Source organism: Sinohyriopsis cumingii, chromosome 1 (genome assembly GCF_028554795.1).
Source record: "Sinohyriopsis cumingii isolate HCF-2022 chromosome 1, ASM2855479v2, whole genome shotgun sequence".
Lineage (NCBI taxonomy): Eukaryota > Metazoa > Mollusca > Bivalvia > Unionida > Unionidae > Sinohyriopsis > Sinohyriopsis cumingii.
The window spans coordinates 127,545,984-127,573,443 of record NC_142961.1 but is presented as its reverse complement, the minus strand read 5'-3'; the positions used below and the strand labels follow the sequence as shown (position 1 = coordinate 127,573,443).

Genomic DNA, 27,460 nt, shown 5'->3' with positions numbered 1-27,460 from the left:
GTAGCTGATATAAATGTTACATGTGCGTGTTACATGTTACATATGTGAGAAGAAGGAGGAAATATTCGTGCATTTCCAACGTAAAGGGTAAATGCACATATCGAACGTCAATCACGTAGGAAATGCGATTATAGTTGTCTTGAAAGGTACCAAATATATATGGTAGTGTGTTGTCTGGTTATGACAAAACTGTGCGATACAGCAATAATAAAGCAAGTCATGGTTACTAACTAAACAAAGATGCATGCATTGTGATGATTGTAAGTGATTACAGCAGATGACAGTAAAGCCCTTTTTGTATATACCTAGGCACTAATATATTAGTAGTAGTGTCATAAGTCAACAGGGACAAAAGTAATTAACATATGCAAATCAAAAAAAAGAATATTAGCTTAATATGTAAGACGACAATACAAATTTCCAATCCTAGAATGAGTATTCATTTGCCAGAAAAAACAATTATAATTGTAAAATTTATTCTTAGTTAAATTTAATAACGAGGGAACTCATATTTAAAGAAAAAACTATTGGAATGATTTGCACAGCTTAAGCTATCCAAATGGCTGATATGTTAATTATTTAGTACAAGCTTGTGGCGATATAATTCGGACTAGTGGTACATTTTGTATCCAAGTGTACAAAAAGGATGCGGTTTTGATTTAGGAGACCTGTAACAATCCCATTGATGAAATTGCTGGTTTACAACACATGAATAACAACAACTTCTGGAGTTCTCATGGTTGCCATTTTGTGAGTTGTGAGGGTCAATGTTACAACAATCGTTTACAATAGAAAAAGCAAAAACAAAGTTTGCAAGTAGTCAAGAAACATGAGATGAAAAGAATTTAAATTATCCGATGCTCCAGATAGTTTTTATATTCGTACATCATATCAGTAAATACATTGATTATGGTCTGATAATTATTAGGTAACATCATCAACATGAACAAATAGCATTAAACGTGCATGAGAAAAAGCTCGTTCGGCTATCATACAGCAATATATCGCAAAATTTGTATCCATGCTAGGTATACTAAATGTTGCTAAAACACGATTCGAACGAATGTGCCGCTATAGTTAAATTTTAGTTATTCTGGTATCGGTCAAGGAATCAATTACATCGTTTATTTTCTGTTTTCCCAGAATGACATGCTGATCGTCAAACAATTTTCGCGTATTTTCTAAAACACAAACCAAATATTTTCCATCGAATCGTTGCTCCTCCACCTTTACGCAATGAATTCTACTGATTGTTTGAAAGTTCAAAATTTGTTATAATCTAATTTGGTTAGATTAGTTTCTTCTTCTTTGTCATATTTAGAAACAAAATATTACTTCTTTGATAAAAATCAACCGCAAAACTCAAACCATTTTGCATTGTATCATTACATTCCACGACAATTTAGTGAATACAATTTTGTTTTTAGCATCTACTTTATCCAGCATGTCATATTTGGAGCAAAAGTTATTTTTGTTAATGCAGTCAACAATTTTTATTTATATGGCATTTACGTAATAAAACGTTTGGGCATGATATCAGATACAATCATTATGCTTCAACCACACTGTCGGCTAATTGGTTAACGTTGCTTTATCGCTGCAGCAACGTTGCACTAAGGTTGTGGCATCGTTGACATATAACGTTGTGATAAGGTGATTATGAGAACTTGCTGGAATGTTGTTACAGCGTTGTTGTTTAATGACATAACTTAACGTACATACAATATCCTGACATCATTCAAACACTGTAATGAAAGGAGAATAACAAAATCTGCTTGTGTTTCTGAAAGCCTCGTTAATCGCTGCTGCCAAGAAAGTTCAAAAACTTCCATTAAACAGTACAATAATGTCAACATTAACATAAATTTACATGGAGTAGAAATATCATTATGTTCAGTAAGGCTGCCATCGTCCCCATATAGGAAGACCTGTCTGCACCATTTCTATTACAGGCAATTAGACCACAATACAAGGAATCCCACTGCACACGAGTGCACAAATCAAGCAGTGCTACTTGCTAACTCTCACAAAGTAGTTCAAAGTCGCATATACACAAATACACTCTGCACTGTAGAAGACGTTTTATTTCACTGCTAAGCTGGAACAAAACATCAACAAAGATTAAATAGTAACGACAAGTAATGAAAAGAGACAGAGGGTACAAAAAAGAAAACAATTCAACCTTTATTATACCCTCAATTAATTGTTATGTTGATTTCCTACATTTTATAAAGAAATAATAGTAAAAATCGAAATTGGTGGCATCCACAGCGAATTCCATCTCCGTCTTGCATCTCAGCACTGCTTAACTATATATAAGTTAAGTTACATATTGTAACGAAACTTTCATCACTGTACGTGTGCTTCGGTTAATATCGTTACGCAGGGATACATCCTAACCTTTGCACACACTTGCGAATTCAAGGAAGTATATGGTGAAAACAATTTTCTTAAATGTATACTTTATTTGTCCAGATAATTTACGCCAATAAATGTCCGTGTCGAAGCATTTTCCGGATTAAACAAGGCAAGTGTAAATTGTAGTTGTCTGCAGTTAGGCTTGTTAGTCACCGGCGGTAGGACCAGTAATTAGTTTTATTTGCAATCTAAAATGGTATCCACGATAAGAAATACAATACAAAGGAAGATAACATCGAGAACAAATATTTATGAAATAAGATCTCAAGTGGTTAACGAGGTATTTTGTTCATCCTCTTTGGTTTGGTGCATGGTTTTGTCTAATATGTCTTCTTCCATTTTATTAGCCTGTTCCTGTTAGTATTTTTCAAGCATCTTCGTGCACGGGTATTAGCTTGTTTTGAAAAGTAAGTTTAACGACAAAAAATGCATGGAATGCTTCTAACAATTGTCAATAATCAATGGAGGTTTTGTAAAACACATTCTTTTGTAAAACATATCCTTTGAAAATTGGTCTCAAATGACAATAGTATTCGTCTTTAAAAATCTTAATACGGCTTAAATTGTTTAGACTGTATGATACCCTTTTTCCATGCATATTATATTCATAGTTCTCATCAAATCTTACATACTACATTACGTCTGTGGTGTAGTAATCGTTGTCTAAGTATAGTAAAGTCAGCTAGTGACAAATATAAAACGCATGTGACATGCTCCATAAATCAGGATGAGTCAAAATAGCTATGTAAGAACCAGCGTTCACAACTTTATAGATACGTGTGTGCGTCCTTTTATCACGCAGCATGACCCATACCCCGCCAACTAAATAAATTAGTCCAGGCCTAACCTATATATGTCACTTCCTTGCAACTAAACTGTATAGTTGATAACAAATGTTATTTTTGTGTTCTGTTTGTATCACGCATATAAACCTCTTGTACATAATTATCACTAACATAATGCATATATTCAATTATTTACCACCAACATCAGCATAACAACTAAATAATATTGACATTATATGGCTCATTCATGTCTTTAATTATAACAATTTTGTTATATTTAGTATGCATTTCCTGGCTTACTTGTATGCATCTACATCCGTTTAAACATAACTTTTATTAATTTGTTGTAATTTTTTATGTCAGTATACTTGAAATGTTAAATCCATTTACGTCAAGAATGATCAATATTACGAACGTGCGCTCAGCGCGTGCGCAATGCAAATATGACTTCGATCCATTTTAATATGTAAACCCATCCTCATCCTAAAGATTTTTTTTTACAAACCAATCCCGACCCCTAAGTGTATCAGTATAATATATTTAATATAAGCTAATCAGTCACATACATAAACCAGATAGATGTATGTCCAATCATGTATATATTTACCATGATGGCCGATAAACCACCTTTTCTGCGTTTGGAAACGGCACCGCCTCTTTCCATGGCTTTTACTTCGGCGTGAACGCGTCAAAAGACATGATAGTAAAATGTGCCAAAATAAATCGCTCAAATACTATAGAAACGTTACTTTCTGCCACTAAAATTGTGATTACAGATTAGTTGATTAATGCCCATGCCTTGAATTTTGAAAATGGTAGATAATTCATTGTCTCAGCTCAGCCACAAATCATATTCCCCCGGAACAGGAAGATTAGTAGTTGATTCCTACAAAGTCTCAAAGGCAATGTTCATATTTCATGTCTCTAATTATACAAGCTGACAAATAAAATGTTTTCCGACGTAAAATGCAACCTGTCCTTTCTTCTGAAAATTTAAAAATAACCAAATTCGGTGTTAAATTCGGTTTCGAATGTCACCAGTATCATTTCATCCACCTAATACCTGAAGTCTTTCTTCCGCTTTAAATAGTTTATGTTTCGTGATCCAAATCAGCTAAATCGTGTCTTTCTTGTTCCATAAGTTTATCTCATTTGCAAACAATGCATACTAATAAGATCAACAACTTCTCGAAAATGCCTTCATTGCATGTTCCGTACTGAAGAAGAAATGAGGGATTAGGGATCTTTTAGTTCAACACCCATCACAGATTATAACCCCCATGACATTTACTTATTGTAAGAAGGAAGCCACAAACTATATACAACCCGTGGCCTATTAGTATTAAATAGTACACGGGTTCCACTTACTTTTGTCTTAAATGCTAATTTAAGAAAGCACTACCCTTACTTCTGGCTACCATATTTTTGCACCATTTGCAGCATGTATTCGATAAAGTAATACATCGACAGAGAAAATCAAAACCAAACACAAACACTTAAGCAAAAGGTCAAATTCGAACATGGAGACGAAACATGGAGATTTCAAAGCAAATACAATGCATTAAAAATACTTCACAGTACCAGGCAACAGTACGAAACACACATGTACTACAAATTACAACAATTTATGTTTGATTCCGAAGGGTGTGTCTTCGTGTATTCTGGGTGCGGTGCAGAAAACCATTGCAGCAAACCGAAATGCCCACCCAATAGTTCGTATGTTGCACACAGTTGGTCTTCTTAACAGTGAATGTACAGTATGATCCACAATCGAGACAACAGAACCGACGAGCTTGAATATCAGGTGATTCGCAGAACAAAATCGATTAGAGTGAACTTGCGGATTCTGTATTTATAGCAAAGGTGGATTTGTCATAAATCCTTATGGAAACAATGCAGCTGTGTTTGCCAGACTTTGAACAACGGCTAATCACCAAAGAATAAAAATTCTTTTCCATCGACTACACAAGCAATTTATCTGGTGTTTTCAATCGATCATTTCTTAGATAATACCGTATGATGTCGAAGATACAGTCTTGGACAAGACAAACAGCATATGAGAGTACTCCCTTTCGTACATATGATAACCCACGAAAGATGCACAGTACTATGCAAACTCTACAACAAAATCGTGTTTAATTTCGAGCTCGCAGAAACATGCGAATTGCTTGAAGTCTATCCAAAAGACCTCGGCCCTGATTTAGAATAGGACCAACTGCCACCCTTTCCATAAAACGGATGAATGAATGCAGCAGAATGCGCCAAAGGAGACGGAGTGCTTCGAAGCGTTTGTGCAGCAAGTGCGCACATGAGGGAGAGGAGGACTCTGTTTCCATGGTGGTATAGACCTCTTTGGTTCCAGAACACTGTATGTTACGTACTTATTTACATACCATCAAGACATGCAAACCATTAACCTGCAATATTTAGATTTATCAACTTCATTCACAACAATATAAACTATTCGACCTTAATTTATTAAGTTATCCTTGTTTTAAATCTTGTCCTGAATGAGTAAGCAGTTTTATACACGGTTTAATTGAAGTTAAATGTGCGACCTTTAACAACCCTGTGTTGGGTCTTTTCTGTGCTGGCAGTATCGAATTTTGTTTTGACAAATGCAGTTGATATGTAGCGTGACTAAGTCCCTTGTTCTTTATAAGTTGGGCATGCTCTTTGCGGCTAGAAAACATCATCGTTTATATCAACGTTTGATGTTTAAATTTTCAGTTCGATTTTGGAAATTCACAAGGACGCTCGAGTCCACGTGGGCAACAATCCGGCTGTCAGATCCGCATCACGGTCTGGTCAGGTGGCTGCGGTCTAGCATCCCTAAATATCAATAGGTAATTATTATACTATCGAGCGCAGTTTTGAATTGACAATGTACAATGTACAATCAAGATCTGCTTTTGGTGTTGTATACGCTCTAGTGCATGCACTGCATTAACAACATGTCCGCTAATGGGCCATCCATCCATGTTTGCAGCGACGTAATTGAACAAAATAGTAATAAACGTCTCTATCGTCTACGGGCACAATCATTCCGGACTAACTACGCAGCAACGTAACGTGATCCAGGTCCTCTGGTTGAATCAAAATTGATGATCATCCCACGTGCAGGGAATCTTATTTTCAAGTTCAGCACATATAAGAACACTTCGAAAAGTTTTACTTTGACATTACGAGTAAATTACAATTGTTCACCGACATAGTGCCGTAACTTAACTTGCATCCGCGAAAATATCCTCGACGCTGTGAAAATCAAAAGTTGAAATTGGAGTTTATGTATAGGTTAGCGGCACTCACAACCCACAACCACAGGGGACAGACAAACCAACCGTTTGCCGGTTTAGAAAAGCCACTTGGCCAGGTTTATACTTAAAACGCTTTTCATAATGAACATAATTCATTGAGCCCTTATGAACATTCATAGACTGTTAGCCCAAATCCCATAATCGTCGCTGGATCTGGCCTAGAATCGTCGTGGCAATTTCATCAGGAAACCTATGTTTGTCCTACACATGCAATTCCCCTTTTTATCGCCCGATGTACCTAGCCGGATTTGAATAGCAATGAAACACTCTACCATCGCATGCGAACCATGGAAAGTACTGTGCCTGGTGAATCCTTGAGTTAGCAATCACTTGTACAGTTTTATTTTCATTACGGGCCGTTTTGACGGTTCACCGCTCATGCAAAGATCAAGCCCACTAACAAAATCCGCCTTCCGTTGTCAGGTTTGCAATCACTGATTCAGCCTCCGTTGCTGGGCGTCTTCATTGACGACATTACCAAACAGAGATATCGTTGGAATTGTGAATCGATTGAACATGCAATCCAAGATTTTCCATTTATACACAGAAGCGGTTTTGATGCTGTCAGTGGCTTTTATTTCAGATATTTTAGTGATTGGTGCAATTTAGAGAGGACAAGGTCGCAAGCACAGTTGATGAGTCTGTGAACTATATATTATGGCATGGACGATCCAGTGGCTTCATTGGAGTAATCGAAATAAGTTTTCGCGGGCCCCATTCATGGAGAACTCAAACATTATAGAGCCCTGAGTTGTGACAATTCTTGAAGCTGAGCTTCCACCGCCAGGTGTCAGATTAACCTGCATCGTCGTAGTGATTCTGACAATATCTGACACGACAAGGTATCTGATCCCTCCAGTTTCGTGCGTAAGATTCGGTTGTTATTGGAAATCGCATTCCTGTTCAGGAAAACCGATATTCTCAGCGTCAACCGTACGATGTAAGACGCATCTTGCGCATATTTGATGGAGATTGCAGCGAAGAGTGTATGCTCATGTTTGCATATGGAAATTACTGCCATCAACACTATCCTTCTTCTGATCTCTTCATTGTGTCAGTGTCGTAAACGCGCACGTAACGTCCAACTATGTGTCAGACACCGTCTTGAACACACTGTGCCGAGAACTGTAGCAAGTTATTCACACCAGAGCTACGAAAAGCCACACAACAATATTAGTGGAACTGAACTACTCACGAAACGATACTAGTACGACATAAAGAATCGTGCTGGATTCCCCTTGCAGGGATGGGAGTAGAGAAAACCACTATCAAGTCTTGTCTGTTTTGACGAAATGGTAAACACTGAGGTAATGCTCGGTTTTGTATTTACAGCGACACGATGGATGGCAACGTTGATTTAATTTAGAACTATAAGCGCAGAATAACTCATCATCGGTTTGGTGATGCATCCATCATTGATACTTTCAGCGAGTTTGTGCATCAACGGGAGAAACGTATCAGGGTTAAACATTTCTTTGGGAAGCGATGGATGAAAAAATGGATGCAAACCCATTAATCAATTGTGGCTCCTTGTTACTGACACCACCAATATTTTCGACCAATCCACAGTATTCTTGGTCATTAGGTCTAGCGATACCTCCTCCTGTTTTCCCTGGTTTCTTTTCACTATCCACCTATTTAGCCAGCTCTTAGCAACCTAACAGATTGATTCTGGATTAAGGCTGGCAAATGACGTCTTCCCATGAACGGTGAACTGGTTGTCTTCCCTCGAGAGTTCACCTGGAGTTGAGGTCTTCTTAGTATGTCTTTGTTTCTGTGTTCTTGCTTTTGTTTTTGCATTTCATCTTCTTGTTTTATTATTTGCTCGGGATCAGCTTGTAGGGCTGGAGAAAGTTATGGATTAATTTTGAATTTGGGTTAGGCTTTGTTCTAGGGTCTAGGTTAGTGCTAATGTTCAGGTCCGTTCGATTGCCACTTTCAAGTTCGTGTGATGATTTTGGTAGAACTCCAAGTGGACGTGCAACAGATCGATGCTATATGCTTTAAAAATCATGCTTGGAACCTACCAGAAAGTAAAGTCCACAACAAAAATATTTTTCATGGAGATGGAGGTATAGTCATTTGGAGCATTCACCGCTTATTTGCTTACAGGAGTCATGTCTTAGAAAAACATCACGGCGTGGGTGCCTTGTTTTGGTAAGCACATGGAGCATAATCCCAATAATATTGAAACTCGCAAACGCGCTTCTGCAATTTCTACCCTGGGACTTGAACTTGTTCAGTAACATACGAGGAAGCTTCAGCTTGATACTATGACGTTCTTGATAATTATTGACCACCTTTACGATTTCGGCCGGCTTGGCCACAGTAGGAACCTTGATATGTAACTGCGCTGCCGTTTTACGACGCGGCTTAGCGGTTGGATGCGAATCTTATGCAAGTGTTAATTTTTCCAGTATGTCTTGCCTTTGTGATACTAGTTAGAATCGGAGGTTGTTTAAGACAGTATTACATCTCAAATAATTATGTGTGGCATATTTATCAGCTACCGTATTGCGACATATTTGATTATTAAATATTGTGCACAAAACCCTAGGATAGACGTGTCATGAATTATGTTTAACACACTTTCTTGAGACTGTGATTCGATCCTGAAATGTTTATATCATGTTGGGGACACGCAAACGAATTTTATTAGGTAAAATAAATAATATAAACGTAAGACTGCTGGTGAGAAACAATGTGAGGCAAATTCCTTGATTAATCAGTGAAAACATTATTTTACAAATACTATTGGCTCTTTTTTTTAGTCAACATATCGAAATCATTACACCTCCCACACGTTATCAATGTTGCATAGTCTAAAAAACAAATTAGATTAGGATGTTTTAACCAACATGTGAAAATCAATATTGGGAATTTAGAATAAGATATGTAAAAATAAGCACACTTTGTAACAAAAATAAATAAATGTACATCTTGTCAATCACACTGAGAACCATAGCACTTTGCCCAAAATCCCATTTGTGGACATATCACGGAAACACAGTGACGTAAAATCAACTTTTCTTCATGACTTGCTGAATAAAATTAGATATGAGTAGAGTTATAGGTTCTAAAGGAAATTTGTCAATTATAACAACAATAAAAATAGTAATAACAACACTACTAATACAACTGCTTCTAATACTACTACTGCTCCTACTAATATTGCTACTACTACAAATACTACTACTACTAATAATAATAATAATCATCATCATCATCATCATAATAATAATAATAATAATAATAATAATAATAATAATAATAATAATAAATTAGATGCATTTACTTTTGGTAAATGTTGTCGCAAAAATGCGAACGAGTGAAAGATTGACTGTCTGTCATTTTGATAAGACTACAACAGGACAGGTTGATTTTTTCATTTGGACCAAATTGATCATGACTGTTTACTGTAGCCACTAGTAAACTTCCTTAATTTACGTTTTAAGTCATTCCTCCACAAGATTGATTCAAATCGTATGTTCAGTCACGTTGTGGTGGTTGGCACATTTCCAGTTAATGTTCAGCACCTTTTTCCATGGGAAAGCTTTTTGCTAAGTGGAGTGTGGACAGTCATTAGCTTTTCATTTTTTTTTGTTATGGAAAATGGTCATGACAAAAACTGAAAAAGGCGACATCATTAAGCATGCACGTACATTAATGTAATCAATCGCCATAGTGCACGTCGCTGTTTAATGACAAAACAGATGTCAGCTTGAGTATTGGCACTCCTATTGTGTCGACTTAATACCACTTTGCAAAAACGAATTAGCCAACATTCAGGACAGAAATATATAACCAATAGTGATATTAAAAATATATGAATTGTTAGCATATCAACCCCATGACATAAGTCTACAATGTTGGGATATATACGAAACCGCTAATGCTATGTTTCCAATTTAAATAAAATGTATTCACATATACGTTGTCTTGTTGCCCTCAATAATACTGACCTAAATATGTCGAGAGTAAATCAATTCACAAAAACCAATGATGGCGTACGATTTTTTCCATGTGAGATATGGAAAAAACTGACTCTAACCATAAATTCTCTCTCTCTCTCTCTCTCTCACTACAAACACACACACACACACACACACACACACACACACAGACAGATATATATATATATATATATATATATATATATATATATATATATATATATATATATCCAGAAGAAATGTTTGCATACTGGCTTATCAAATTGTTCACAACGCAAATAATGTATCTGTCCATGATTTATATTTGTCATGCTTATGGGTAAATCATACCGACTACATTAATGCCTGCATACCTGGATGCATACATACATACATACATACATACATACATACATACATACATACATACATACATACATACATACATACATACATACATACATACATGCATGCATACATACATGCATACATACATACATACAAACATACATACATACATACGTACATACATAGGCTTACATGTAACAGATACGCACAAGATTTATATTTGTATACATTTTCAGATAATATTGATTGGATGAGTGGCTTTGTTACAAAGGGCAAACTGAACAATGACAGCTTCGTTATTATTGATAACCCTAATTCTTCAATGACTGGGACTATCACAATACCTGTCCTAAGCAGCATGAAATTTAAGGGAATCAAAATAGAGCTCAGTATGGGACATGCTGCAATATGTCTTTGTGAAGTAGAAGTGCTAGCTGGTAAGATTTATCTTGTTCATTTGTTATTTTGTTTCTAGCACAATGGTAATTTAAATCTCTGATTTTTCAGGTTCAAATGTGCTCTTAAACCTTACGCTTTGCAACCTTGATATTGGAAAAAAGTGAACTTGTCACAAAACTTAATTTCCCAATCATATTGTGCTGATGATTACATATAATATGTATGTATGTATGTATGTATGTATGTATATATATATATATATATATATATATATATATATATATATATATATATATATATATTTATGGTTGATCTAAAATTCACCTATGACGTAATGACTGGCAACTTCAATATGTCAGGTCAACGAATAATACATTTAGAAACTGATTATCCACCGCCGAATGTGAATGTGACACAGGCGGTTACTTTTCTCAATTGTTGAACAGCGTTGATGTTAACACATTCTGTTGTTGGGAGTAACAATTACCTGCAATGTTGACGTGTCAAACAACTAGATCGTAAATCTAGAAACTGATTATCCTCAACCGAATCTCAATACGAGATATATTATTATCTAGGGATGAAATACGTGGAACATATCAAATTGTCGTTGCCCAGGCGAAACTATGACCGGTAAAATACCAACGAACAGACGACAAATAATAAATTTAAAATAAGACTATCCACCTGCAAATTAGAATCCGAGTCAGGGGACGAGTCTGAATCAACTAAACTCTGTTTATGAGAAAAAAGTTAATAAGGCAGGCGACATGATGGTGGGTAACCTGACGTTGTTCAATGGTGCTTAAGTAACAGGTCTTCCAACAGATTTTCGACCGGCCAATGTTACTTGGGCGCAAACAAGATAACGGGATTGTACAATCCAGTTAATCAATCAGATCTTACAAATAAATTGTTCGTCGAGAGTCCCAAAATAAGTGCAATTATTGTTGTATCAAGTGCCGTTGATGCCGCATATGTACAGAAATCGGGTGAAATTTTTACAGGTTCAATTGACAGGGGCAGTAATAATATAACATCAAGCTAAGTTCATATTAATGCTGAAAATCTTTTAAGCAAGCAGTATGTTCACAAATTCCTGGCAAATAGTTGTGCTATAAAACGAGGTAATAACAACGTCGGTTACATACCTCACCTTATAGACGCGACTGATAATCGTTTGGGATTTGTTACGAGAGCTTCTACACAACTTCCTGGTAATTATCCGAATTATGCATTAGCGTATAACAACGCGATATCAGGTGGGTCAGAAAGGACAACAAACGGGGAAACCACAAACTGCTGGTTAAAGATAAAATGTCCAGCGGGGCAGATTAAAAGCAAACGTTTGGACGAACTTATTGATGGCGATTAAAATGATCTACTGACAAAACAATTTGGACAGCTTTGTGTACTGCATCTGGTGGTTATGTATCAATAAGTCGAGAATTCACGTTAGCAATGCATCGTCGGCAAATAAGTACAGTTATTTTAGAATATTAATAACAAAGGCGTAAATCCATTTCCTGGTCTGACAATGTTTCGTGGGTTTCAATCCATGACCTATTATAGGTCATTGCGATTTAATGTATGGGTATTTAAAAAATGACAAAACCAGACCCAGCAAGTATTAGAATCACAAAGGAATTTTAAGATAATGTTGATTAACTCGATCCATATAGTGCTGATGAAGCGCAGCAAATGTGATCAATGAAGTGAAAAATATTACAATATAATCATTTATCACTAGCAATTTAGAGCTAACTTTAGAAGAAAATAATTTTGTACGAGGAAATGGTATGAGAGGTCCTGAACTACACAATGCTATAAACACTTTTGATATTATTGGTAAGTATTGTCATCCTGATGATTGCCGTGAAAGACAAGAACAAATTGAAAATATGTTAAATATATCGCCTGAGCTAAGCAAGGAAAATGTGTTGCTGATTTACAGATCAAATTTGATAGAAGCAAATTTTATGGTGATAATAAACTGAGACAAGAACGAGTAAAATGAATTAAAGATGAACTTGGAAAACTAGCTGAAACAAGAAAAGGAATATTAACAAATATTAAATGTCTGAGAGACATTTTTGCTAAACTCAGAATATTGCGTAATTTGGTATTGACTATCCTGGTGAAAACACTTTACTTAACGTTGTTGGTGATATATATGATGCTGAGCTTCTGACAAAAGCATATATTATTCCTATAAACGAGCTGGTGTGTGACATTGTCGATTTTGATAAGGTTATTTTCAACAAATCACTGAACGTAATTAAAGAACTTGATTTTAAAATCGAATTGTATGATGACTATGAAACAAAACTTATATTTTAATGAAATTGATGACCTAGAAAGTTTCACGTATAACTTATCACAGTATGATATTACTAAAGACAATTACAAATAACATATTTGTCTAAGGAAATAGAAAAATATTTACACCGCCTTATAAAAAATAAAATAAAAATCACAGAATTTTATGGAAGAAAATAATGTTACGAAATTTTGGAACCGCATATAAAATTCTTAGGCAACATTTTGTACTTAACAATTATAAACATAATGATATAAGTTTAGTAATCGGATTTATTCATGAAAAAGAAAATTGTATGCTAATCCAGTAAAATAAATAATAAAAACGACAGAAATAAATTTAAGTTTCAATTCATATAGTTGATTAAGGAAAGGTGATGCATTATCAGATGAAAGATACAAATATACATATTCTGAGGTATATGATAAGTACAGAGATTTTCTGTCGTATCCTCACAACGAAATAGTTTGTATACATCTTGATTCAGTTGCTGGGACTACATATTTTACTATACAATAAAAAATAATTAAATGACAAGTCAACGACTTCAACCATGTTTCAAAAGCGCTATTCAAAAATGAACGAGATGAGGTCACTCAGTATTTCAAATACTATCACAGCAAACGTTGATGCGTAAAAGAATGTTACAAGTATTACGGTCGCATTTTACGAGTGATATTATATACTCCAGTTACTTTGACACCTCCGAAATTGCTTCAACCGCGGCCGCATTGAATCCGTTTCTGTTGATATCAGAAGTTGGCGTTGCACTAACAGCACCTGGCATGAAATCTGAACCGCGATTTTAAACAACAAAGTGCTTGTAAAACAGCTGTATGAAATTATAAACAATTACCCGATCAAATACCATCGTCTCTCCGTGGTGTTAAAATAATATGGACGACCTAATACGAGAAATATTGAAAGTATGTTGACCGACATTTTGACTGTTAACATCATTGATGAAATATATTGTGTCTGGTTCAAGGGCGGATTCGATAAACTTAAACTTTCTTTGATTCGATCAGATGTTTAAAAATATTTTAAGATACTCGACCATCTAAAGACCATACTATCAGAATGATTTAAAAACATTCATGATCCGATCAGTCAAGATAAATGCACGAAAATAACTTTTGACCATGACTGATTGATAAAAAGTATATTCTGTTAATAGTAAGTACGCGCTTTACAAAATTAAGATGAACGATTTGATCGAGTGTAATATAAAAATAAATGTAAGGTTAAGTTATGTATGTATATAAACGACGATGAAATTTTTATATCTGCCGTCGATACGCTGATTATTGGAGAAGTTTAACAATAACATGTAGATGTTTATTGCAGTGGTGTAAAAGGCACGTTTTTGGATCAAACAAGCCTTTTTTTATCAAAACAAATACAGATTCACTAGTATCTATCTATCATTATATATATATATTATTTACTTTCCTATGTTGATTTGCTAGTGTTGTATAACTTAACTATATTATTCTGACGCTCCTTAATTCTCATCAACCTTAACGTGTATTCCCTGGTAGACAGTTTATCTATCATTGAAAGGTACAAGCTGGCAGTAGATAACTAAATATTTCATCATTTTACATGTCATTATCCTTTATATTTGATATTCAATAGCAAAATAACTCGCAATAATTGCAAAAATTGTAATATCCAATTTTAGGTCTCATTTTGTATCCATATTAGCAAAGGCATCTGCCTTAAAGTACGATTTTCCTATTTAAAGCGCAGTATAATTTACTATGAGAGTTTAATTTAAACATGAACGTGACATGATGCTAATTAGGTTGCTAGTTATGTTTGTACTCTTTAGAATGTATTATGATTTAATATGGGTTATTTATGCCAGCGGAACTTTACTAGATCGTTCCTGAAAATCGATTTACGTTCGGTTTTGCTTTTCACTAACTTTCATTCTAGCTTCAGATTATTATATTATTCATGCTAGAAACTTGAACTCAGGAAATGACAATCACATATATTCTAAATCATTATTGATATACGTTCTTATGTAGCTCATCGTTAAATTGTGGAAAGAAGTGTTTCCAATCCATTTAATTTTTCTGGATTTGCTTGCGAAGTATGTCGCGCAGGTCCGTAATTATTGTACAAATCAAGTTTTCAATATTTATTAATGTATTTTATAGGAACCAACAACACTGAATTTCTTACTGTCTTTGTAGTTCGTGCCACTATGATTTGGAATAGTGATGTTGTTCCAGGTTATGTTAAACTAGTTTAGGTGTAAGCATTACTCTTTCCAGTTAAATCACCGATCGTCTGCTAATAACACAGGATATAAATTAAACATTAACATTAATTAAATACGAAATCTGTATAAAGGTAGTAAAGTGTTTTCCGGAATGCTTCAATTTGATAAGTGCCAATATACTAGTTGGATTACAAATGTTGCTCGCAATGCAGTCCTATTGCATTGCTTGCGAAGGAAATAAAATAACACACTGAGTGGTGTATATATTCACTCACATTGCTGGCAAAACTGTATAGTAGTCTGCATGTAATGTGCATGTTGTGTTTTGTATAAATACATGATTATGTTTCAGCTAACTTTTGTATCATTCGGGTCAGCAAGAGAAATACATTATGATGCTGTGCAAGACTGAAACGGCAGTATCAGATAAATGTAATTTACCTGAAAATATTCCGCAGACTACCTTGACAACATAACACGTGTTTCTTTATCTAAAGGAAGTCCTATACTAACTACTTGAGGAAATATCATTCTTAATTCTTATTATTTTGCAAATAAAGTATACACATATTCGTAAATATATGGACTCGCATTTTTACTACCATTGTTAAATTGTATTTTTATGAGATTTGTTGGTTGAAGGTAGTTTCCTAATCTGTCTGTGGTCAAATCTTGTCAAATTTACACGTTGCCTTTATGGGCATAAATATTTCTTAAAAAAGGTTATATACATTCATTATACCCATACATAGATTCAATAATAATGTCAAATTTAGTGTATATTCTATTTTTTTTTTACATATTTTTCTTAATAAATCTTATTATAATCATGAGTTGCAGTTACTGATGTTGATGTTGGATTAATTTATATTTTACTTGCATCAGACAGATATAGTGAGTATTGACTTTGTCATTGGTTTGATCACTGGCATAGTGAGAAGCATTACAGGCAGCAACATTAAAGTGCCCGAGATAATGGGATTATTTGTATTACCAAGTTTACCACTATTACCTAATGATGTTTTATGTCTGCTAAACATTTTGCCAGTGCCTTTTTCTTACAATTAGTACATTTAATTCCCATAACTAGCAAGAAATCTTTAATTTATTGGTAAATAAAATGAATATTGCACATTATATCCATTAGGAATACTAACTTAGGGATGTACATTAGGTACAACATATTCATTATATAAATATTTTAGGAAGTTATTGTTCAGTCAACCTTTAAGCTAATATATACGTTATTCGCTCAGTTAATATTTCATCCAGATTTCCTGATACTATTTTACTCACACTCATCAAGCATATGGTTCTGTTCCTTGCCCACTTTAATTGAGCACAATACTTTAAGACAATTCCTTGACTGTATCTCACTTCTCCGTTTCCCTATTCGTTTGTATTATGGTATTTCCTTTACTGCGTCGTTTATTCCGGGTTGTAGGAGGCTACTTCAACTAGCCAACAATAGGGTAGTTCGTTTAATTGATATGTTGTTATATCTTGTCTTACAAGTTTTAGACCCTCATGCATTAGGTGGATAATGATTCTTAGCGGGATTTTCCTGTGTTTCCTCAATCATTTCTGCTGGGGCAATGCATAGCATATCGTTCTCCGAGAAATTGCATTAAGAAACAAAACAACAAATCATCAAATAATGATGTTGTTCAAGCAGGTGATACATTATATATATATATATATATATATATATATATATATATATATATATATATATATATATATATAATGTGAATTATAATGGACTGATTTAAATTTTGGTGACAAGACTAACTACCTATAATGTTAGTTTAATTTCCACAGTTAGCTATGAACTGTGATCATGGAATAATTGTATTCATTATCTGTTGTTTAAAGGGAGAGATCTATACTCATATGTGTTGTTGTCGTTTCTTTACTTGTGTCTTTCCGTTTTCTATTCCCACTTCACATATTGCATCTACCGTTTAAATTACCAGCTATGCATTTGTTCTAATTGCACAGAAATAAATGTAGCAGAGAACAAAACTGCCTACCAGTCATCCGATTACGAAGGTAACTTAGGATATAATGAAAAAGGACCTTACTGGGCGTCTTTGGCAGTAGATGGAAATACAAACACTGACTTTCATGGGAACAGCTGCAGCCATACTAAACCTGGAGATAAGATACCGTGGTGGAGAGTCAATTTACAAGCCCTCTACTTAATAATTGGTATTAGAATTTACCAAAGATCTGATGGTAAGTATTATAAACTGCAGTGCAGAAAAGTCCATGTGAAACATTCACTTTTGAAACTATTCCTTTGAAAATTACTGGAGAAATATTAATAGATCCCATGTGTAGAAATACATAAAAATTGAACTGTATGTGAGAAAGATAAATTGAATTAATACAAAAATTGTATACAATGAATGCATACGATACATTATGCTGGATGCAGCAAGGGGTGGATGAAGATTACAGCCTCCTTTCTTGAGAAATCTTGGCACGAGAAGGGTTATTAACAAAATAATGATGCATACTTTAAACAGACGATTTGCTTGAATGTTAAAGTTTGATTAATTAGATTTATGCAAATACGTGGGGAACAACCAAAATTATATTCAATGAATCCATGCGCATGACGATCATAAGAACAAATCATTACTTAATTTTTGCCCGGTTGGATTTGGCCATTATACTTCAGAACCGACTGATGAATGAAGACGTACAAGCCAAGTTGAAGGCCCGATATCGCAGGGCGATAAAGTTATACATAAGGAGCAAAGGTCAAACGTATATTGCTATTCAAATTTTATTCTAAGTTTAGACAGTAACTTTAGTGTATAGCTTCGTAGAATCTAATATTTAATATTAACTTTGGGTCTATACCAGTTAGATGAATATCTTTCTCGTATTTTTCAAACGGGTTCGTAATAAATAAGAATGTTTAAATGTATTAAACGACCACTATTTTGTTACACATGCCACGCAAAGTGTGTCTAATGCAGCAAATTAACGTTATATACATTCCATCAAGATAAAGATATGGGAAACGGGATTCATAGTTATCAAATTAAACTAGGAACTGTTTGTGAAAGTCAATAACACACAAGCGTGTGAGTTACATGTTTGAAACTTTATAAAGGATATAGTTGTGATTTTGTCATCAGATTAAATGTGTCCATGCGTAATCAAACTTGCAGTTTATGGAATTAAAGTGCATCAGAGATTGATAATGTTTAAAATCTAAAAAATATTGCAGAATAAAAATTGCAAAACTATGATGATCAGGGAAACAATTTTAATATTAAATTAAAAAATATGACCCGCCTGAAATGAAATCATTTAGATCACGATCATTTGACTACGAACAAAAGGATCAAGCACACACATTTTTAATGAAACTTACATGCATGCGGTGGGCTACCATAGTTTATGCATACATTAGTATGTAACAGAAATAATTTGTTAAGCATGACAGCAAATAAAACATGTCAAGCTTAAAGGGTGAACATAATTCCGACCAGTTACAAAAAGGTATATATTTTTCTAAAGATTTAGAGATGGTAACAGTATCACAGTAACAAAAACAGTAAGACTGGAATAGAGTTTAAGTGTCTTGTGGCAAAGCCTGGAGTAATTAAATACGAACTTTAGTGGCGATATTTGAAAAGTTTTATAATAGTCACCTTAAATACTCTAGGACAAGTCGTTTAAGCTGAAGAATACATGGACACTATCTTCTGGTTTAATAACACGGAGATGCATCTAGAATACAAATACTCTACTCACCACTGATACATGATCCATTAGTTACCAGTATGTTTACAAAATCCCGAAACATAAAGTGATATAAGTCGTGAATAATTAAGAAATATACACTGAAATTATATATGTTCGTGAAATTATACAATCTGGACCCTTTTCACTGCTTCTTACCTTGAATTAGTTATGCTATTAATATCCGCTAGGTTAAAATAAATTTGTTGACACGGATAGGCAGATGAATCAGACTGATATGGGCATTCAAATGAAAACATGTAGTTTCACAATTTAAACACAACTTTCGCTACAACAGGCAAACATGGCACACTAATGAAAGGTTATGGTCTTCACTATGCATTATTGATTTATTTATTAATTACAGTGTTGATACAAGTCAATGCTTTGCTTATATTGGTATTTAGCAAGTTGTATCACCTATACATGGACTGACAAATATAGACCCCGTTTTCTCATTATCTGTTGAAGCATCCAAGTGTCTTTCTATTATCATTGCAAATGGTAGTTAGTCTCTTGGTATCTTTTAGTGGCTCAGTTGTATCCAGTTTATCCTCTGCCCAGATTAGTTGTTTTAGGATTGATCATGTGCTTTTTGACAATCATGACTATCGTCTTTTGATGATATTCATTTTTCATTTCGCTTAGCATAGACAAAGGAATGCAAATCCTTTTGACATATAATTTCACAATTTAAACACAACTTTCTCTAAAACAGTGTCCCCATGTTTATGTTGCCATAAGTATAGATTATTTTATATATACTTTGTTATCTCCTATCATCTATAGCTATTACCATGATTGTTTTCTTTGAACCTTCCCAACATTGTTTAACAGGTATAGTACGTGTACAATAACACCAATCCAATACTTTATCTTTAAAGCATTCATTGTTTTCATTTAAATTTCATCGTTAGTAAGCGTTTGACAACAGCTTGGTTTAGTTTATTTAACCCCATTTTTAAAATATAAAATAACGTTTTCAACAATAATAACAGTTTTATGGAGGATTTCTTAGGATTCTACGCACGCGAGAAAGATGATTTTCAACAAAAGAATGAACCCATCAAATGCATTGACGATAATTTGATTGGACTTTGTTCAAAATGATAATAACAGATTCCTACTGGAGACACAAAAGTAAATGTATAGACAGATTAAACGCTTTTCAAGGAACAATATACGAACTGCAATATAAATGTACAATGGAACCTACGGCAACCATTTGACAACAAATACAACTTGGAGAAAATAACGAAACGCAAGCAGTTCGTACTAATAAGACAATAAATAAAGGAACATGGTATACAGATGCGCTGATCGACGTCTCGCAGATTATTTTATTATTTTAATAAATGCATTGTTTATCGCTACATGTGATGCTTTGCCCTATTCGACTATCAAATAGAGTATACCTAAGAACACCGACATATTTTTTGCTAATATTAAGTAAGGTCAAACTCATTGCGTATTATGTGCTGCAGTTAACGTCATGGTACTTTATCGAGGCCATATAGGCTCTATTAAAGATTAGCTATTGCGAAAAACAGACATGACATTTTATGTAATAGCTGACATTATTGTATAGATACTGATTCCATTTGTTTCCTTTTCGCAAGTGCAAATAATGGTGTGGATTACTTGAAAATAAAGTGTCGAATCACCACTGGCCCTTCATTGGTAAAATATTATTTTATCTTAAAATAGTTTCTCGGTAATGTATCATGCTTTTATCTACATAATCATGTTTGAGAGCAAGATCTTCCTGATATGATGGATTGTCCTCATTCATCTAATCGTCATTCATATTCTTTCTCACTATTACAGCTTCTTCAATAAATTTCCAACACCAAAGATTTGATCCATGGCTTGAGACAATGCATGAATAAATTATTTGATATATTAAGGTTATTATGTCACATCTACTTCTTGCTTTCAAGCTTAAATATATTTATATTTTTAAAACATATTACATGGTAGTAAAACACGTTTCTTGTCCACATACTGTGTAACCTATTTGATAAATCAAATCCGATATATATTGTTCCAACTTTGTCATCAGCTGTTCACCACTAATATAACCATATTCTTGAATAAGCATGTTTTCCTCCATCATTTTGTCCCCTGTCGTTTCTTTCTGGTTGAATTGACACACCAAAACATTGATATACTACATTATGTTATATTGATCATTGTGTATAAGATAATATTTTCTCAGCTAAGACATGTGTTTTGAGACATTCAAAAAGTGTTGCAATAGTAAATTGAGCATGTCTATGTAGGTGTTCAAATCAAAAGTATGTATAAGATAGAATACTATACAATCGGATATTAAAACAATTGTGTGATTTTGTTCTCACTAACTAGGGAATCTGTTAGTTTAAAAACACATGTTCAAACTGCAATTGACGATATATAATACACAGTAAAATTGAATCTGGCTCTATTACATGTCACACTGTAATGTATCATTTTTTATGGATTCTTCGACGTTGCTATCTGAAGTTGACATATTGTAGTAGCTTTGTCTATTTTTGGAGTGAGCGTAAATTATAGGTGCTGTTTAGTTCTGACGGGAACTGTTTTAGTAGCATGGTGAACTGCCAATAGTCACGGACGCAGATTACATCCATGCCTTAAATTAGGTGCAAGGAGATGATGGTATCTTTTCAAGCAGATGTATGGTAGAGCCTCAGCGCTGAAATATAGTTCTGGCTTATCGACTCAAGAAAGTCTTTGATTTAGCAATTATGTTGGTATCTCTATACTAGATGGTAATGCACACAAATATGGCTATAATTTAACTGTAATGAATCCGTTTAGATACAATATTATATGAACATTTGCCTTTGACCGTTGTATTTATTTCTTTAACTTATTGACATTGATCTTTATAAATATCCTTACTTGGACTTTTCGTTTTAAAATAATATTGTGTTCTCGTCTCTGTATTTTTTTAATTAGGAAATTAAGTTTTCAAATATAAGTCACATACGAAAGGCTTCATTCATTGACCAACAGTTCTTACAGTATGCATGGCTTATAAAACTACTGCAAAAGACTTAGCATATTTTATTTCATTTCCAATATAGCACGGCTGTTGGGTGACTCGTTAATATCAGTTCATCCTAAGAATAATACATATAGAACGCGATCCGGATCTCAAAATACTAGCATCTTCGCTCATTTTATTACTCTAATACCTAACTAATTGTAAACTTGCCTTTAAACATAATGAAATGACGTATTCGCCGCATAAATAATTATGAGATGCGAATAATTCTTTATCAGAACCTTTAATTCCGAGATAAAGTTTCACAGGGAAAATATAAACATGCAGATTTGTCTGCCTGATCTGACCTGTCCAGCTTTTGTTTATCTTAAGTAATTTGCATATATATATATATATATATATATATATATATATATACATATATATATATATATATATATATATATATATATATATATATATATATATATATATATATATATATATATATATATGTGTGTGTGTGTGTGTGTGTGTGTGTGTGTGTGTGTGTGTCTAAATGATTGATGTAATACAGAAATTAATTTAATTTAATTCCTTTCACATTCCTGCGTACATTTGGACAATATAAGGTGTGATCTTACATATTTGTTTGTGTTTTTTATTTTTAAAATTATTGTTACGTCTGAACCCTTAATTAAGCATAATATGGTACTATCTCGTATTTGATCCTGTTCATGTACACCAGAGTGGGACTGTCATAATTACCAAATAAACGGTGAACGTTACACGGTCATGCCCATCAAAGCTAGCGTTATTCTAGAAACTTATCTCGAATTGTTCTGTGCCTGCTATGAGAGTGTCTTCATTACGAAAGTTAAGATTTTGCTTTAAAGTAATGTATTTCCTTTGTAGCGCACACCGATCGACTACAAGGGTTCACAATTTATGGATTACATTCTAATGGGTCGTTTGAGAACATACATACACCAGATCCCTACCAAACTGGTGTTGTTCAGATACTCGTAACACCGCCAAAGATGTTTAAAGAAATAATGGTGCAGCTTAATAATTCTGGTAACAGCGAGGGTCCTATAATTACTCTCTGTGAAGTTCAAGTGTTTGCTGGTAAGAAAATATACATTACTTTATTATTATTATTATTATTATTATTATTATTATTATTATTATTATTTTATTATTATTATTATTATTATTATTATTATTATTATTATTATTATCGCGTTGTCGATAGATGTCACAATCGAGTTATTAGGCTTCGCACAATCGGCAGAGAAAGAAGCACACATTCTTAAATATTTGTGTAAGTTGCCTGTTTAATAATATAGTTTGAAGAATATAGCTTTTTCATCGAATGCACATGCCTCAAAATTATCCATGCTTTCCTCGATTGCACGTATTTCTTATAGATATGGAGTAGGTCACAGATGTGCACTGTACATGAAAGCGAGTTATAGCTGTTATAATTTAATATTGCTTATTGTTATACGCTTCGTTTTGTTCTCCATTAACTGTACATTATCAGAGTCTTGCTGTATTCTACGATACAAAACACCTAGATATTGCATCCACGTGCATGACAATTTTTGCCGAATAATATCATAGTCTATTAAGAACCAATTTGTAAACAATCCATGTACGATTATATAGTAGACTTTAGGTTTTAGCTAATTAGATTAGGCTTTAGATACACTAAAGCAAAGAATCGTCTATTTGAATGCAGATAAAGTGAACACTCTGGAAAAAGTTTACTGATCCACAAATGAAGCTCTCAAGCAAGCAAATGAATGGACATGATATTAGACCAACAAAATGCTTTAGAGACGCAGTGTTGAAAATATCCTTCTCATCACTTTAATAGGTTTTTAAAGAAATGTTCATAACTTTAATGAAATGGCACATACTGTGACCAGTGCTTTCTGGGGTATATACAAATAGCATATAAAAGCATACAGAGGGAGGGGCCCCGAGTGGCCGAGTGGTCTAAAGCGCTCTCCGTTACGGATCACTGCCATCTCACCTCTGTCTGCATGGGTTCGAGTCTCGGATTCGGCCAATGTGGATATGTGAGAAAGCTTGCCAGTAGCTTCTCGAGGGTCGGTGGTTCTTTCCGGGGATTTTTCGGGTTCTTCTTCCACCTTTAATACTGGCCGCCATGTATAGCCTATCGTGTGCTGAAAAATGGCGTTAAACCCTACAACAACAACAACAACAACATACAGAGGGCAAAGGCTATCTCACATCTATCAGGGACGAATCAATTTATAAGTGAAAGTACCAAATTCTTGGGGAAATGCAACTGATGGTTCTGGTAGAAATGTAACGGCCTCAGAGCCAATAAGATAAGACGACGAAGAATTCTTGATTATGCTGGCTGAATGGATTGTCACACACCAGTTGCTTTTTAATTTTCGGCAATTACTCTGTTCATACAATGTTGCTTCCCAGACGTATCATTGGATGAGTCATATGTACTAAACGCATTACTTTTCGGCGGCTATATACATTGTGCGAGAAACAGGGAAAACGGATGCAGCATGTCATATATAGTAGAGAACAAATATGGAAAATGAATCGGTTGACGATTCTGATTTCTGAAACCCACAAATAGTGTACGATTTTCATGGATGTCTATAGCGTTCACATCAAACGCGTTATACTGACCCATAATTTAAATAAAAACATTTTGGGGGCTTAATACGGCACACTTGCACGAACGATTTGAACAACGAGCCCAAAAGCGAGCATATTGCGCGTGGTGGATATATGGGAATACAAATAAGACCAACGTCTGAAAGAGAAACAAGCTGTAGAAATACAACTTTTGGGATCCTCAGAGAACGTACCAACGCTAAGCACATGTTGTGCAAAGCAGATAAATCTTAAGGATAGCAAATCAGATATTTCAGTATGAATTCTTGATTCACGACATGTCCCTGTAAACTTCATGCAGAACACCTTAACGTTAACATGACAAAAGATAACATGAAAAAGATAAGATGAAAAATTCATGAGGACTTTAAACATACCATATAACCTCGTCATTACAATCGGTATAAGCAGAATAACAAACTAATTTGAATTGTACCACTATTACGTGTGTGACATCTATTCTTGTGTTGTTTCTTTTCTAAAAAGTGACACCCAGTTAATATCCTGCCTACAATGCCGCTTGCTGACATATAACAATTAAAGTGTGGTTATATCGTCCGTTCTAAAAGTATTCAGGGAATTGAACTCAATTTATCTCATGAAATTATCTGGTGATACAAGTTACTATCAGCAAAAACAAAATGACAGAGCGCAAAATAGTTTGTTATTTTGCAAATAATAAAGTACCCTAAAAGCAAATGATGTAAGTGACCAAAGTATTACAAGTCAGATGTTATTTTCTTTATATTTAGCGATACACCGTAAAATGACTAAAACGTTATTCACTCTTGATCTTTTTTGGTAGCTCTCATTGCAATGTATGATTTAGGTACTTTCTGCGCTGCATCTTGACACTAACTGCCTTCATCTAATGAGGAGACCTTTGCTCGTAACTTTGATTTGTGCTCCAGATATGAATTTGGATGAACGATCTGTAGCAGCGATGAAGAGGTGAATGTGACCTGTAACGGATACATTTTGGCTTTGCATGTTTGTTGTTCACGCATACTTGCCTGATCTAGTGCATCTATCCACACAATGGAATGTATGCTCTTCAATTCCATCCTCCCCCACAAATCTCGTCATGCTCATTTCCCTTTTTCTCCAGAAGTGCCATCTCAATGATATACTTTCCTGTTTCTCTGTAACGATTTATTGAATATAGCTATTTTAGTATCAGTACAATGCTGGAAATTTACGAATACTGCCAGCATAATTTGAGATTTAGGTAATTCTGTATATACAAATCTCGGATACAAAAATATAGTCATGATGCTATAACTACCTAGTAATTACGGTGTGCTAGATATTATGTGTGCCATGTGAGGTCAGCCACTTCTAACAATGCCACTATGTAGTCCAAACTGAGGTCAGCCACTTGTAGTACAGTTACCGCCTGACCCCAAGTGTCACCCTCTTGTTAAACAAATGGACACATTTAACACATAGGATTTCCCACACTATCCGCAAGTGTAATTCCCATCTTAAATTCCAGTCATGTTCCAAAGAGCTATTCCCATGATAAATTCCCGCTGTGTCTCCAAGAGCTATTGCTGTCCCCAATCGCCACATACAACTACAGACAGACGTCTGGCTGGAACTGATTACATGTGGGACACACATAAACCATTATATCTGAATATGCTTTGGCCGTCGTGCGAGTAGAATATTTGCAATTTCGTGATATTTTATCAGTGTTATACCTTGCATCAATGACATGTTCCTGTCCATTTAAATTTGCCTTCTCGACTGATAAATATTTGTGATAGTAATTGAACGTTTCGAAATGTAGTATAGTCAATTAAACGATGTTCCTAACTAGTATTATTTTTATGTTTTAGTTGCTTGCTTGTTTGTGTTATTAGGCTCAAACCTCGTGTTCTTTATTCAATCGGCACTTCCCATCCATTTCTGACCTATCATGGCTCCTTCATTTAGGATTTTCATAGCAAGTCGAATTTTTGTCCTTCTTTTATTGTTTTAATTTTTGTTTAATGTTAATCGTGTAGTGTTTATGATCTGTTTTATCTGCATTTATTTTCAGGTATCTAATGTGGTATCCAATCATACACTAAACTAGTTTAGCCCGAAATAGACTTTTAAGACAGCAATCTTCCTTTTACAAATGTGATTATTATACGATTGTGATATTTCAATCAGTTGCTAATACTGAAATTTCAAGCACATAGTACTATAATCAATTCAAAATCTGGATTGATTTTAACTTACATCTTGTTAATCTTTTTGAAATATCTTATTTTGTTAATCACATATATATTCT

General features: G+C 34.3%; 1 protein-coding gene across 1 annotated transcript in view; it reads left to right on the top strand.

Annotated features, from left to right (window-relative positions):
* Positions 1-27,460, top strand: part of LOC149807838 (uncharacterized) — a 118,183-nt gene that overhangs the window by 12,404 nt on the left and 78,319 nt on the right. Inside the window, exons 3-5 of the mRNA XM_089971347.1 lie at positions 11,037-11,237; positions 17,754-17,990; positions 23,422-23,634. Of these exons, the coding sequence (XP_089827473.1) occupies positions 11,051-11,237; positions 17,754-17,990; positions 23,422-23,634 (637 nt within the window). The 5' untranslated portion in view covers positions 11,037-11,050. The remainder of the gene's footprint in view (positions 1-11,036; positions 11,238-17,753; positions 17,991-23,421; positions 23,635-27,460) is intronic.